Source organism: Camelina sativa, chromosome 9 (assembly GCF_000633955.1).
Source record: "Camelina sativa cultivar DH55 chromosome 9, Cs, whole genome shotgun sequence".
Taxonomy (NCBI): Eukaryota; Viridiplantae; Streptophyta; class Magnoliopsida; order Brassicales; family Brassicaceae; genus Camelina; species Camelina sativa.
Window position 1 is genome coordinate 525,125 of NC_025693.1, and position 15,057 is coordinate 540,181.

A 15,057-nucleotide genomic window follows, 5' to 3' on the forward strand; every position below is an offset into this window, starting at 1 on the left:
TAGAAATTTTTTTTTTTTTTTTTTTTCTTTTCCCACAATACAACCATTCCATCCACACGCAAAACCACACAACAGAAACCTGTCGTGGCATTGTCCTCGGAAGAGCCAATGGCTGCGACAAAGGAACGTCTCGAGGATGTAGAAATCAACCTCGGCACAATGCAGGAAACGATACAAAAGCTTGCTAGTGAGACTACTGATAAGTTTCACACCATGGAGCTGTCTATGCAACGTATGGTGGAAGAAAATTGCCGTGCAGCAGAGGAAAACAGAGAGACCATTAACCGCCTATTGGAGACGTTGCATCACAACCGCGACGGTGCAGCACAGGGCAATCGCGAGCATCGCCGTCTGGACAATAATCCGCAACCGCTTAATCGCCTTGTTAAACTAGAGCTTCCTCGTTTTAATGGTAGCGATGCAACGGAATGGATGACGAAGGCTAAGCAATACTTCGTTTACCAGGAGATCCCAGCGCACCAACACGTCGTCCTGGCGTCCTATCACCTCACTGGCGAGGCTAACGAGTGGTGGCAAGCAACATCCAAACGCCTCGGCACGGATGCCCACGATACACCATGGGCAGTATTCGAAGCTGCACTCTGGAAACGTTTTGGTCCTATGCAAGGACCACACTTCCATGAAGCTCTGTCAAAAATTCAGCAAACGGGGTCGTTGCGGGAGTACCTCCGTGAGTTTGAACGACTCCAGAACAAGGTCCACAACTGGTCTGAGGAAGCACTCATGGGAACCTTTCTTGGTGGCTTAAATAAATCCATTGCCGCTCATGTCCGCATGTTTTCTCCAACTACGCTTGAGGAGGTTTTCAACTTGGCTCAGCTTAGCGATGAACACTGGCAGGCGCAAAAACGGCCATTCAACCCTCGTCCTTACACTCCTACCTCGTCCATGTTCGCACCGACTTCACGTTCCTTGCCTTCTCCACACTGCACAAGTGACAACCGTGAGACACCACCATCGGCACCAAAACGGTTAAGCTGGGAAGAAATGAAACGGAAACGGAGTCTGGGACTTTGTTTTAGCTGCGATGAGCGTTACAGTCCTGGCCACAAATGCAAAATATCACAACTCTTGCTTATGCTCGGTGAAGATGCAGATGAAACCGAGGACGAAGAGGAGTTTCACGAAGCGGTTGAGCCGGAAATCACTCTACAAGCGTTATTAGGGTGGGGTTCTTCGAGGACTCTTCGGGTGGCGACAGTCATCAACCGGCAACAGATGGTGGCATTGATCGACAGTGGCTCCACGCACAATTTCATCAATGAACGCGCAGCCAACAAACTCAATTTGAAAGCTACAACCACCAAGCCTTTCAACGTCAAGGTCGCGGATGGCTATCCCCTCCACTGTCACCGTGTCTACCAACACGTGGCGATGCAACTGGGAGAGGTTACATTTCTCGTCGACCTCTATGCTCTTCCCTTAACAGGCCTCGACGTCGTTTTAGGGATCCAGTGGTTGGAGACATTGGGGCCGACTATGTGTGATTGGAAGGCTCATACGATGGCGTTTCAATCGGCCGGGCATTCACACACTATCCAGGGCCTTCTTGGACCGCAAATCCGGCAAGCCCAATGGGACGAGGTCGTTAAAGAAGCCCGTTTGGGACAAACACTGTTTGCCCTCACCCTTGACGCCGGGAACGACACGACCTCCGTTGTTCCCGACCAGATCCAAGGTCTCCTCCGAGAATTTGACTCCATCTTCCAGCCACCAACGGCGTTGCCTCCGAACCGGGAGATTGCACACCACATTGTTTTGAAAGAAGGCTCGGACCCCGTGAATGTTCGACCCTATCGCTATGCTTACTTCCAGAAAGCAGAGATTGAGAAACAAGTCGATGCGATGCTGAAATCCGGGCTAATCCAACCCAGTTCGAGCCCGTTCTCGTCACCGGTTCTCCTGGTCAAGAAGAAAGATGGCTCCTGGCGATTTTGCACTGACTATCGCGCGCTCAACGCTGTCACTGTCCGGGATCGTTTTCCAATTCCAACAGCGGAGGACATGTTTGACGAGTTACATGGCGCGACGGTGTTCACCAAACTCGACTTGACCGCGGGTTACCACCAGGTCCGTGTCCACGCCCCGGACATACCAAAGACGGCCTTTCGTACTCATAATGGCCACTACGAGTACCTCGTTATGCCATTCGGTCTTTGCAATGCCCCTTCCACGTTCCAGGCGCTGATGAACTCTGTTTTTCGCCCCCACCTCCGTAAGTTCGTTCTCGTGTTCTTTGACGATATCCTTGTTTACAGCCGCACTTGGGACGAACACTTGCAACACGTTCGGCTCGTTTTCCAACTACTGCAACAACACTGCTTGTTTGTCAAATTTAAGAAATGTGAGTTTGGGAAGTCGGAGCTGGAATATCTCGGGCACATCATCTCCGGGGAGGGTATTAAAGTTGATCAAGCCAAGATACAGGCAATGCTTGATTGGCCACCTCCCACCACACTCAGCGAGCTTCGTGGCTTCCTCGGTCTCACTGGGTACTATCGCAAGTTTGTTAGAGACTACGGCATCATCGCAAGACCATTGACGAATCTCTTGAAGAAGGGCAAGTTTGGTTGGGATAGCGATGCTGCGGAGGCATTCACTAAGCTGCAAACAGCCATGACGACAACTCCAACCTTGGCCTTGCCTAACTTTGATGCCACATTCATCATTCAAACCGATGCCTCTGGTGATGGTATTGGTGCGGTTCTTTCTCAGCAAGGTAAGCCTATTGCATTTATGAGTCGTTCATTGGGTGTAGCAAAGCGCAATTGGTCCACATATGCTCGTGAGATGCTTGCCATTGTCATCGCAATTCGTCTTTGGCGACCGTATATCATGGGCCGTCACTTCATCATTCAGACGGATCAGCAGAGCCTGCGTTTTTTGTTAGAGCAACGAGTCCTCACCTCTGAACAGCAGAAATGGGTCAGTAAATTGGCAGGCTACGACTATGAAATCACATACAAACCGGGGTCAACCAACGCTGCCGCGGATGCGCTCTCCCGTCATCACAATAGTCCGTGTTTACAAGCTGTCTTCGTCCAGACTTCAGACCTCTGGGATGACCTTCGCAAGATTTCGACAACAGAGCCATACATGATCAAGTCCGGCAAAGTTGCGGATCAAAACCCTGGCCATCCTTTTGCGTGGAAGAATGGTCTCCTCTGCTATCACAACAGGGTAGTGATCCCACCTAATTCCTCCTTCACACAATTATTGTTGCAGGAATTTCACGATTCACATGTTGGTGGTCATTCTGGCGCTCTACGCACCTTCAAACGCCTTGCACAGCAATACTATTGGCCTCGGATGTACCGCACAGTTCAAGATTATGTTGCAGCCTGCGATACTTGTCAACGCGCCAAGGCAACCACTTTGTCTCCCGCCGGCTTGCTCCAACCACTGCCGATACCAGATCGTGTTTGGGAAGACATTTCGATGGACTTCATCGACGGTTTGCCTCGTTCTGATAACCACACCTCCATCATGGTGGTTGTCGACCGCCTCTCCAAGTCAGCGCACCTTGTTCCCCTGGCTCACCCTTACACGGCCGCCACTGTTGCTGCCAAGTTCGTGGCTACCATCGTCAAACTTCATGGTTTTCCACGATCCATTGTCAGTGATCGCGACCCGGTTTTTGTTAGTAAGTTGTGGCAGGAGTTTTGGCGTCTCGCTGGTACTAAGCTCCGTATATCAACCGCTTACCACCCCCAAACAGATGGTCAGACGGAGGTGGTCAACCGTTGTATCGAACAATTCCTCCGTTGCTTCACACACCATCGGCCACGGCAATGGAGCTCCCTTTTACCTTGGGCTGAGTACTGGTATAACACCACATACCACGCCTCGACAGGTATGACTCCTTTTCAGGCTCTTTATGGTCGACCACCACCTGTTTTTCCAGCGTATGAGGTTGGGTCCAGCATTGTGGATGAATTGGCGGAGCAACTCATGTCTCGTGACGAGGTGATCAACGACCTTAAGGGTTATTTAGCCAAATCCATCAACAAAATGAAACAAGTTGCGGATGGTAAGCGTCGTGAAGTTTCTTTTGAGAAGGGTGATTGGGTCTATTTGCGCCTTCAACCATACCGTCAACAGTCCGTCTTCCGCCGCACATCCCAGAAGTTATCAACACGTTACTATGGGCCTTTTGAGGTTACAGAAAAAGTTGGGTCGGTTGCTTATCGTCTTCGTTTGCCAGAGGGGTCACGTATTCATCCTGTTTTTCATGTCTCACTGCTCAAACAACGCATTGGTACGGACACACCTGCTGCGGGATCGCTCCCTCCTCTCCGTAACAATGGTGTTTTGAAGCTTCGACCTGACACTATTCTCCGGCGTCGGGAAACAACTGAAGGACAGAAACTCGTTCAAGAGGCTCTCGTCAAATGGCACGGTTTGTCTGAGGATGAAGCTTCCTGGGAAGAAGTTTCACAATTGCAGAGGAGCTTTCCAACTCTGAACCTTGAGGACAAGGTTCTCAAATCCGACGGGGGTATTGATGAGTGTGCGAGTGTAGATGATGAAGATGAAGTCGTTGGGGTTGATAGTGGGCTTCAGTCAAGAAGACAGTCCACGAGAGTCAAGAAGCCCAACAGGAAATATTTAGATTAAGCAAGACTTAGTCGTTCTGTTTTACGGTTATGCAAATAAGTGGAATTGCTCTTCCTACTTGTTAGGATCCATTTCACCTCTTTCCCTGTAATTCCTGAATTGTAGGAGTGGTGATCACTCCATTTCCCTTTCGTTGTTTTCAGTATTTAAGAAATAGAAAAGCCAAAAAGAGGCAATATCAATTGCCCAAAATCTAGTCTCGTTCCTTGTTTACATTTTACTCTTACTCTTCGTACTAAGGTTGTGATTCGACGAGGTCACAGCTATCAATAGACACAATTTATCTCTATTTGTATACAGATTACTCAAACGTAAAGCCCGAAATTCTAATAGCAAAACTCTACAAATCACGAAGCTAATGAGTTGTGAAGTCGAATGAGAGAACTCACCTGCAACTGTCTGGCGATGAGCAGATAAGACCACCTTCGCGAGGATGAACAGTCATCCGGTAAGGTAGATCAGTGCCAAGGACAAGCTTACCCAGCTGAAATTGGATCATTCGTGAGTATAGGATCTAAACAAAGGAACTAGAGATCCTAGCACATGCATAAGATCTGCTATAGACTCAGTAGGTCAAGCTATGATTCAGATACGAACCAAAAAAAAGAAAGAAACGGTTCCCACTTACAGGTTGTTCCGAGAGAGAGTTGGTGTCGAGATCAACACGACAGATTAAGATGACATTGGGGATTCCGCTTCGTCCCTCTCCGCCTCCGCCGGACAAAACGATGCAGCTCCGAGACGACGAAGACGACGACGACTCAGACTCATCAACATCATTTTCTTCGGAATTCTCCGGATCCATAATGATTTTAGATCTAACAGCAACCTCCGGAATCCAATCGACGGCGTAAAGCGGTACACCGTAAGTCTGCATATTCGACGGTTGATTCGTCTCTGTGCTTTGATTCGCCATTCTCCTTCTCCGCGTACTCTCCTCTCAAGCTCAAATTAGTCCTCCACCGATTCGTCCCCAAAGTAGTAGTACTAACTAAAGAGAGATCATTTTACAAAAATTAATGGGCTAAGTCCAGGCCCATTATTGACCCAACAAAATATAACACAAAGTTTCCCAAATAAATCAATCCTAAAAAAACCCTACAAGACCTTCGTGAATCATCTTACATTTAAAACAAAAATAAATGAGACTTTGGAAGGAGCTTTGATCGAACTTAGTCTCATTTATTACCAAATTTGACACCTTTGTAAAATATGTTTAATATTCTAAAGTTTATAAAATTTTATTGTTTTCTATTTTATGTAATATACAAATTTTAAATAATGTTTTTGTCATTTTAGATAATTAAAGTTTGATAATTAATAAACACAAATTTAAAAAATATTATTTTAAATGATTGAGCAACCTTCTTTGTGTTCTCTAGTGGAGGGGTGATTTTGATTAAGTTCACTTAGGGTTACTTTAATTAATTTAATATTAATTATATAATTAATTAATATGTGGGTAACTTAGGAGGGTTGCTCCATTAATGATGGTCTTAGAATCCCGAACAATCAGAAGTCAGGAACCAAATGAAACGTTCGATTCCAACGTTCATTCAATCGCATTCTTGTGCAGAAAGTTCTGTAGATAAATTTGTGTTGGTGATGATGTATGATGGACGTAAGAATCATCTATTCATCTGTTCCGGGACAAAGACGTACCTCAGTTCAGTACATTGCACACGACGAGTAGTGTTAAGAAAATGCTAAAATAAGCAAGTCTCTGAGTCTCAGCTAGTGGGTTTATTGGTGGCGTTAGTTTTTGTGTTCAGAGGAAGAATAATTTTACCCATCGACTAATTAACTTTGATTGAAAACTTTTGTTGTTTCTCATCATTTCCCCTCGTTGGATTTTGGTATTTATAACTGTCTTTATCTTAATGTCTAATCCTTGTCTTGTCATTTATTTTTGTATTTTGTGCGTATATAACAAGCTAAAAAAACTCTACTACACGGCTGGTTCCAAAGAATATGTTTTAAAACAAAACAGATGACATGATATAACTGGTAGTGTAAGATGTCGAAACATCATCGTCGAATCGTTTGTATATTTAACTACCAAGAAATTTACAAAACACGACAGAGTTTTATATGCAACTTGCAGGTGTCATAGTATTACTCAATTGAAAAACAAACAATAATGTCCTAAAACCTAAAGAAAATGGCATATATAGTATCTTGCTAAATTTGGGAATCTTTTCTTTTTATGTGGTAAAAATAAATAACGTCGTCGCTGTTGCCAACCACTCTCTTTCTCTCTCTCTCTCCATCTCAGTTGCACATGCAACACAGCCACAGCCTAAGCTAATTTCTAGTAAAACTCACATGATTACTTATAATGAACTGCCCTATGTATGTATTTCCAAAACAACCAGCATTCATTTTTTTACTTTTAAATAATTTATTTACACATGTGTAAGTCACAAACTTAACAACAAATTTCCACTTAACTACAGATTAAGCTTTATTTATTAATGTTTTTGGTATAATTACGTGGGGATCGGATGGTGTCATCCACAAGTGGAGGAGATCTAAATCTTATGAGACTCGCAAGTCAACATTTAAAATACTTATAGAAAAATTATTGTTCCAAAAGATGTGATTGCATTGTGTTAGGAAGCAAATCATGCTTTGGAAAACTATAATGTTGTCATCAAAAATAATTACACCCTAATTCCTTACCAAAGCACGTGCCGTTTCAAGATTAGCTATAAATAGAGAGCATTGAATCAACATTGCTTGTCGTGTTGGCTTTGTCTTCTGAGAGTTGTTTAATTTAATATTTTTATACTAGTAAATTGTCATCATATATTAATTGATGATGTATCAAATACAACTATTATTAATTTATTATTCGAATAATACGTAGATGATAAAGATGTTTTTTTTTTCTTTTACATTTGAAACATATATAATATACTGTTTCTTTTCAACGATTAATAAATTATATCTATCAAATTCAGAAAATATTGATGTAAATATATCCTGCAATATGATTGTAGACATATAATGGTTGATTTCTATTTATTTTGTAGTAGAAATAGATAATTCACAATTAGCTTAACTGTAACGAGAAGATATACAAAATATATATATATTTCTGAATATATAATGTCCTTCCAAAACATGACAAAAGAAAATGTTGAGTTCTCTTGTTGGATATTTTCCATATCTTTTATACGAATAAAATCAAAACGTAAAACAAACATCCTATATATAAATTAATTAAGTACTAAAAAAAATGTAACGACTTTCTACTTTTCTAGTAGTATATATATTTTAAATTAAAAAATGGAGATTAAGCTAAATCTCTTGATCCAGAATATATTTTTATATATATCGTTTCATAATTTTAAATAAAAATTTGAAATCTAACACAAATATATAAAAAAACAAAGAAAGACAGAGAGAAAAACTAAAAAGGCAAAGGAAGAGAAGAAAAGGGTAATGGTGGGCATGTGACTGATCACGCTTCGTCTCCTCCACCGCTCAACAGGAACACAAAAAAAAAAAGCTCCCCTTTAGATACACTCTCTCGCTTCCCGGCGTTTAAATCTCTCTCATCTCGCAACCGCCGTCTCCGCCGTGGGGATTTACATCGCCGCCTCACTTCTTTTTTACGACCTCCCGCCGCCGCCGCCGGAGATATCAGGAACTAATGATGATGATGATGTAAAAAAGGCGTTGACGAAAGATACGAGAGGGATTGAGATCTGTCGATTTGGTTTCTCAAATGCTAGCCAAGAATCGGCTGCCTGGAAGCGGCCACACTACTCCGTCTCCTCCGGCGTCTCCTCGCCGTTCTCCTCGTTACCGTCACGGCCGTTCTAAAGCCGCCGCCGCCGGTACTAGATTTCCTACGGTTCAGCCAAGTCGCACACTCGCCCATCGCCTCTCCTGGATCCTCTTATCGGTTCTTCTCCGTCGTCAGGGAATTTTCCTGTTCGCTCCTCTCATATACATCTCTTGTATGCTCCTTTACATGGGAACCGTCTCCTTCGATGTTGTCCCGATCATCCAGCGTCGACCTCCCCCTGGATCCGTTTACAAAAGCCCCCAGGTTTACGCTAAGCTCCGCCCTGAGATGGACGCCGATAATTCCACCGCTGATGCGGTCAGTCTTCTTCTCTTTCAGCTCCCATACATTGTGATTCTCTCTGCTTCTTTCTTTGAATTTTGATTTTTAGTAAATCCTTTGCAATTTGCTCTGGATCATTGGATCACGACATGAGATTGACTCGTTGCTCTCTTGAGCTACAAATTAGTGTTTCGGATTTAGTGATTGACTGATAGGGATTCTTGATTGAACTTGCTCTAGAGGAATTCAAGCTCATAAGATTGGATAATGGTGATGGTTCTCCTTAAGTTTACTTGTATAAACATGTTTCTCTATTGACTTATAAGTATATGGACACAAAGAGCATTGACCAATTTCTAGGTTCGTATTGGTTATCTTCCTTACCCTTGAAACTAGTGTTAGATTTGGAGATTTTGGTGAATAGATAACTCCATATATCACGATTGCTACATTGGTTCTGTTTCGCCTGTTTGAGTGATGTGTTGACAATCTTAGTATAGTTGCTTTGCTATTCTTTTTTATATTTATCATCATTGGAATTGTAATCATTCTCAGATATCAACCATTTGGAAACATTCCTATAAAGGTGGGGAATGGAAGCCATACGTGAACAAGTCCACTGGAGGTATTACATTGCTTTTGTAATTCTTCATAATTTATGCTTCTCTTAAGCAGTAAGCTTCTATGTTTATGAAGCATTTCTTGTCCAAATGTCCCTACCTGGATTTAAATTGGGCTATTGAGTTTGATATACGAGAGTAAATACCGAAAAGTTTTGCCAGGATCTCAGATTTAGCCTGTTGTTTGGATCATAATTGATTAATTGGATATCTGCTTTTTTTTTTGTTTTGTTTACAATTGTAGACTTGCCCGAGTCAAATGGTTTCATATATGTCGAGGCGAACGGAGGCTTGAATCAGCAGCGGACATCGGTGGGTTTGTTGATCTTTTCATGATACATGAAATCTATGCATTTAGCTCAATCATTTCTAGCGATCTTGTTTTTGTCAAAACTATTGACTTATTTCTACCATGTTATGCTTAGATATGCAATGCGGTTGCTGTGGCAGGCTATCTTAATGCTACTCTAGTAATTCCCAACTTTCACTACCACAGCATATGGAGAGATCCAAGGTTTTAGATTGCTTTCTTCTGAAAATCTTGTCTTGCCGTTGTTTGTTTAAATCAAAGCCATCTCTTGTAGACTGCTTTCTGACAGAGGGTTTTCTTTCAGTAAATTTGGGGACATCTATGATGAAGAATTCTTTGTCAATACCTTAGCAAATGATGTGCGGGTGGTTGATACAATTCCTGAATATCTAATGGAGCGTTTTGACTATAACATGACAAATGTCTACAACTTCAGAGTTAAAGCATGGTCACCTATTCAATATTATCGAGACTCGATCTTGCCGAAGCTACTTGAGGAGAAGTAAGTTACAAATTGCTATTTAGAAGATATTGTTTTCATATGGTAGAGTTGATCACGCATTGTTGGTATTAAAAACGCTTTGTTACTAACAGGATATAGTAAACTACCTTTTTTATCGGAAGATATGTTTTGGATCTGTTTAGTACTTGTCATTGAAGAAATGTTATCTTTGCATGGCACAGGATTATACGAATATCCCCATTTGCAAATAGACTTTCATTTGATGCTCCTCAAGCTGTCCAGAGGCTTAGATGTTTGGCTAATTACGAAGCCCTGAGATTTTCGAACCCCATACTAACCCTAGGAGAAACTCTGGTGAAGAGAATGAAAGAGCAAAGTGCAAACCACGGCGCAAAGTACGTTTCTGTACATCTGCGTTTTGAAGAGGTTTGTTCCATGTAAAGGAGAGAGATCTAAAAAATCCCCACTGGTCTTTATCATGGCTGTAAATTTTTGCATAGAGAGAGCTTTATGTCTGAGGTGAGAGATTCAATAAACTAAATCTACATGTTGCAGGACATGGTAGCTTTCTCCTGTTGCATATTTGATGGCGGGAACCAAGAAAAACAAGATATGATTGCAGCAAGAGAACGAGGATGGAAAGGAAAGTTCACAAAACCAGGCCGTGTTATACGACCTGGTGCTATCAGGCAAAACGGAAAATGCCCTTTAACTCCTTTAGAGGTACGTATCCATTCGTTTGATTCTGGACACTGCTCCTACTATCTGCAATATATAAACACTCTCGGATATCTTCATTAGTTTATCATCCATCAGAATAGTTCCGCAAACCCTTGCGAGTAATAGTGTGACTTGTTCTGTTTGACTTATACATTTCTTGTTAACTCTTCAGGTGGGTTTAATGCTTAGAGGAATGGGGTTCAACAAAAGCACATATATTTACCTTGCATCTGGNCTTTAGAAGATTGTTTTCATGTGGTAGAGTTGATCACGCATTGTTGGTAGAGTTAAAAACCCTTTGTTCGTAACATGATATAGTAAACTACCTTTTTTAATTGGAAAATATGTTTTGGATCTGTTTAGTACTTGTCATTGAAGAACCGTTATCTTTGCATGGCACAGGATTATACGAATATCCCCATTTGCAAATAGACTTTCATTTGATGCTCCTCAAGCTGTCCAGAGGCTTAGATGTTTGGCCAATTACGAAGCCCTGAGATTTTCGAACCCCATACTAACCCTAGGAGAAACTCTGGTGAAGAGAATGAAAGAGCAAAGTGCAAACCACGGCGCAAAGTACGTTTCTGTACATCTGCGTTTTGAAGAGGTTTGTTCCATGTAAAGGAGAGAGATCTAAAAAATCCCCACTGGTCTTTATCATGGCTGTAAATTTTTGCATAGAGAGAGCTTTATGTCTGAGGTGAGAGATTCAATAAACTAAATCTACATGTTGCAGGACATGGTAGCTTTCTCCTGTTGCATATTTGATGGCGGGAACCAAGAAAAACAAGATATGATTGCAGCAAGAGAACGAGGATGGAAAGGAAAGTTCACAAAACCAGGCCGTGTTATACGACCTGGTGCTATCAGGCAAAACGGAAAATGCCCTTTAACTCCTTTAGAGGTACGTATCCATTCGTTTGATTCTGGACACTGCTCCTACTATCTGCAATATATAAACACTCTCGGATATCTTCATTAGTTTATCATCCATCAGAATAGTTCCGCAAACCCTTGCGAGTAATAGTGTGACTTGTTCTGTTTGACTTATACATTTCTTGTTAACTCTTCAGGTGGGTTTAATGCTTAGAGGAATGGGGTTCAACAAAAGCACATATATTTACCTTGCATCTGGTGAGATATATGATGCGAATAGAACTATGGCCCCACTATTAGAGATGTTCCCAAATTTACAAACTAAGGAGATGCTTGCATCAGAGGAGGAACTTGCTCCATATAAGGTTTGCTTCTTCCCTGGTGTTTGTTCTGAGGAGTATATATCTCGTGATGAATAATATATCTGACTTGAGACTGTGTATAGAACTTCTCGTCCAGAATGGCTGCAATAGATTACACGGTCTGTCTCCACAGTGAGGTATTTGTGACCACACAAGGTGGAAACTTTCCTCATTTCCTCATGGGTCATCGGAGATATTTGTTTGGAGGACATTCCAAGACCATAAGACCGGACAAGCGAAAGTTGGCAATCCTCTTTGACAATCCCAACATCGGGTACTTATTTCTTCTACTCTACATCTTCAGTAAACCCTACTGAAGCTCCACATACAATACCAATGTTTCTCCTGAGCATTGTGTGTTTGGACTGATCTGCAAATCTAAAACCTTGTTGCTGCTGTGTCATCTCTTATTGCTGAAACGTGTTTCTGTTTGTCTTTTTTTTTTATTGGCGAAGATGGCGGAGTTTTAAACGTCAGATGCTAAACATGAGGTCTCATAGTGACTCAAAGGGGTTTGAGCTAAAACGACCTAATGACTCCATTTACACGTTTCCTTGCCCTGACTGCATGTCCCGTAGGAACAAAACAACAAGCCCAGATTCCAGACCATCCCCTGCCACCTGAAAACACACTATTGATTATAGGCCTTCCAGAATCCTCTGCTAAAGGCCGTGTGTTCATTCCTTGTAATTCTTTCAAATCAGACAGGACTAAGAGACTCAGCCTGCCCAGAATTGTAGGGAGACAACGTATGGAGGGGTCTCGGAGTCGTCTATTTTTATCTCCAGGAAGGTTGGCGGAGGAGTAACAGCCACAACATTGTTTGATACTTTTAACACATTGAAGCTGACGTATCTAACAGGAGAGACGAAATTGAAGTTATAACTCATTCCCTTAGCTGCTGCTGAGCAAAGAAAATAGGACAGCGTTTGGATTTTGGTTATTTTTTTTTGTTTTGGTTTTAGGGGGGTGTTTTGCGGTTTGAAGCGTTTGCGTTTTGTACATTTTGTAAACGCAGGCGTCAAGAAGAGTCTTTTGTGTTAGGAGATATGTAGAGAAAGGACAGGAGAAGCTGCCCGAAAAGTTTTGTATATTGTTTGGTTAGAGAGACTCTCAGTGTCTTCCTTTTTTTTCTTTTTTGAAATTCTTTGAAATAGGAGGGGTTTTCATTTATTTCATCATATTCTTATGATTCTTTAGATGTGAATCTTGTGTTTCTTTGAGAAAATTATTTTCAATATTGATTTGATTCTTTCTTATATAAAATTTGTGCTCGTGTTCTAAAGAAGTGATTATGTTGGTACAGCCAGATAATTGCACGTTAAAAAGATGATACCAAAGGCCTCAGAGAAGAACCAACACCAAGGGCCTTCTTCTTCTTATTATTCCACTTCCTTTTCCTCTTGTTCACGCCCTCGTTTCTTGCCTTTGCTTGATCCGCCACCATGGTAGGAAGCATCCTCCTGACGGGAAAACCGAGCTTTGCTAGGCAAAAAGTCCAACATCTGCTTGAAAAACAAATGCACAAAGGGGTCAAAATTTAGGCAATAAAACTACAAGTGAGAAAGGGAAACTTAGAGACATTTTATTAATACAGTAAGTCCGTCCGGTTTGTCTAGTAGGATGATTGAGTACCTTCTGTCTATGTGCTCTACTAGAGAGATGCGTGGAGAATTTTTCAAAGTCTTTCTCAACATCATCGCCATCGCGGCAGCAATCTGAGCAAACACAGCAGGCAGATTCACCCATCTCACTGCACTTACCCCCCTCAAGTTCCCCTGAAACTGCCGGAAGAAAGCTTTGAATAGAAGCATATTGAAGAAGGTCGTACCCCCCCCTTCAAACTTAGGTACTCAAAAGTAACCTCGCAGATTTTTGGATCGCATATGACCACTATATTAGCTGGAGGTGGATTCTCACTGGTATAATCAAAAACTCTATCATCAATGCTTGAAGAACCTGTTTCAGAAAGTAAAAGAATTGAGCCTCTCTCTACACATCAAGGTAAAATATTCATTACTGTAGGAGTAGCACGAAGATACTAACCGTAGGAGTTGTTATCAAGAGAGATTCCACCGGAATAGACTCCTCTCAGGATGTCATTAGGGACGTCTGTTAGTACGCCAACGGCAGTGATAGTGAGAGGACCAGTGTAGCCACTTTTCTCCAAAAACCGTTTAATACTCGGACCAACCAGACTAGGATCACAGCGAGAGGGAACCGGACACATTTTGATGTCCCAAAAGACCATTGTTACAGCCTCCTTGTTTTTCTCAGGTAACTCCTTTTTAGGCAACACGTCCAACAACTTCAATCGATGTTGTTCACTAGAGAGATGCGTGGTGAAATTATCAAAGCCTTTGTAAGCAAGACCAGGGTAGCATACTGAGCAAAACCAGTAGGCAGATTCCCCAGTTTCACTGCACTTATCCTCCTCAAGTGCCCCTGAATCTGCCGAAAGAAAGCATTCAAGAGAAGCATATGGAAACGGCTGAATAAGGTTGTGATTCTTTATTTCTAGTAGGTATCTAGAAGTAAGCGCGGAGATTTTTGTAGTGGATATGACCATTATATTAGCTGGAACTGGCTGCTTAATGGTAAACTCGGAAAGGAGACGGCCAAGGTCTGAGGAACCTGTTTCAGAGACGAGACGATAGAGTTAAGACTCGATATCCATTAGAGAGTAGCAAGGCACAAGGATGAGAAGAAGATACCGTAGGGGAGATTGGTGAGAGTGATTCCACTTGAAGAGACTCCCTTCAGGATGTCAACAGGGACTTCTGTTAATACGCCAACGGCAATGATGATGAAAGGACCAAAGTAGCCTGCCTTGGCCAAAAACCGTTTAATGCACGGACCAACCCGAGGAGCATCAGAGCAACTGGGAACGGGATACGTATTGATGTCCCAAAAGACAAATGTTTCAGCCTCCTGCATTGTCTCATAATAAGCAGACATATAAAAAGGACCTGGTGCTACAACCGGAGGGA

At 42.2% G+C, this 15,057-nt stretch overlaps 2 protein-coding genes across 3 annotated transcripts in view; one reads left to right on the top strand and one right to left on the bottom strand.

Annotated features, from left to right (window-relative positions):
• Positions 1-5,606, bottom strand: part of LOC104710074 (SEC12-like protein 2) — an 8,386-nt gene extending 2,780 nt beyond the window's left edge. For both annotated transcript variants that reach the window (XM_010426616.2, XM_010426615.2), the window contains exons 1-2: positions 5,267-5,606; positions 5,028-5,122 (exon numbers count right to left, since the gene is read on the bottom strand). In XM_010426616.2, the coding sequence (XP_010424918.1) occupies positions 5,028-5,122; positions 5,267-5,554 (383 nt within the window). In that variant the 5' untranslated portion in view covers positions 5,555-5,606. The remainder of the gene's footprint in view (positions 1-5,027; positions 5,123-5,266) is intronic.
• LOC104710075 (uncharacterized protein At1g04910-like) lies at positions 8,047-13,266 on the top strand. Its single transcript, XM_010426617.2, has 10 exons — positions 8,047-8,752; positions 9,272-9,341; positions 9,581-9,648; positions 9,762-9,850; positions 9,951-10,148; positions 10,331-10,535; positions 10,665-10,832; positions 11,903-12,070; positions 12,151-12,341; positions 12,523-13,266. The coding sequence occupies exons 1-10, from the start codon at positions 8,372-8,374 to the stop codon at positions 12,689-12,691; spliced, it is 1,707 nt and encodes a 568-aa protein (XP_010424919.1). The 5' UTR covers positions 8,047-8,371; the 3' UTR covers positions 12,692-13,266.

Coding starts and splice junctions, on each gene's coding strand:
- LOC104710075 (XM_010426617.2), top strand. CDS start 8,372: ATGCTAGCCAAGAATCGGCTGCCTGGAAGCGGCCACACTACTCCGTCT. Junction 9,649..9,761: donor TGAATCAGCAGCGGACATCG/GTGGGTTTGTTG, acceptor TGTTATGCTTAG/ATATGCAATGCGGTTGCTGT. Junction 9,851..9,950: donor AGCATATGGAGAGATCCAAG/GTTTTAGATTGC, acceptor GTTTTCTTTCAG/TAAATTTGGGGACATCTATG.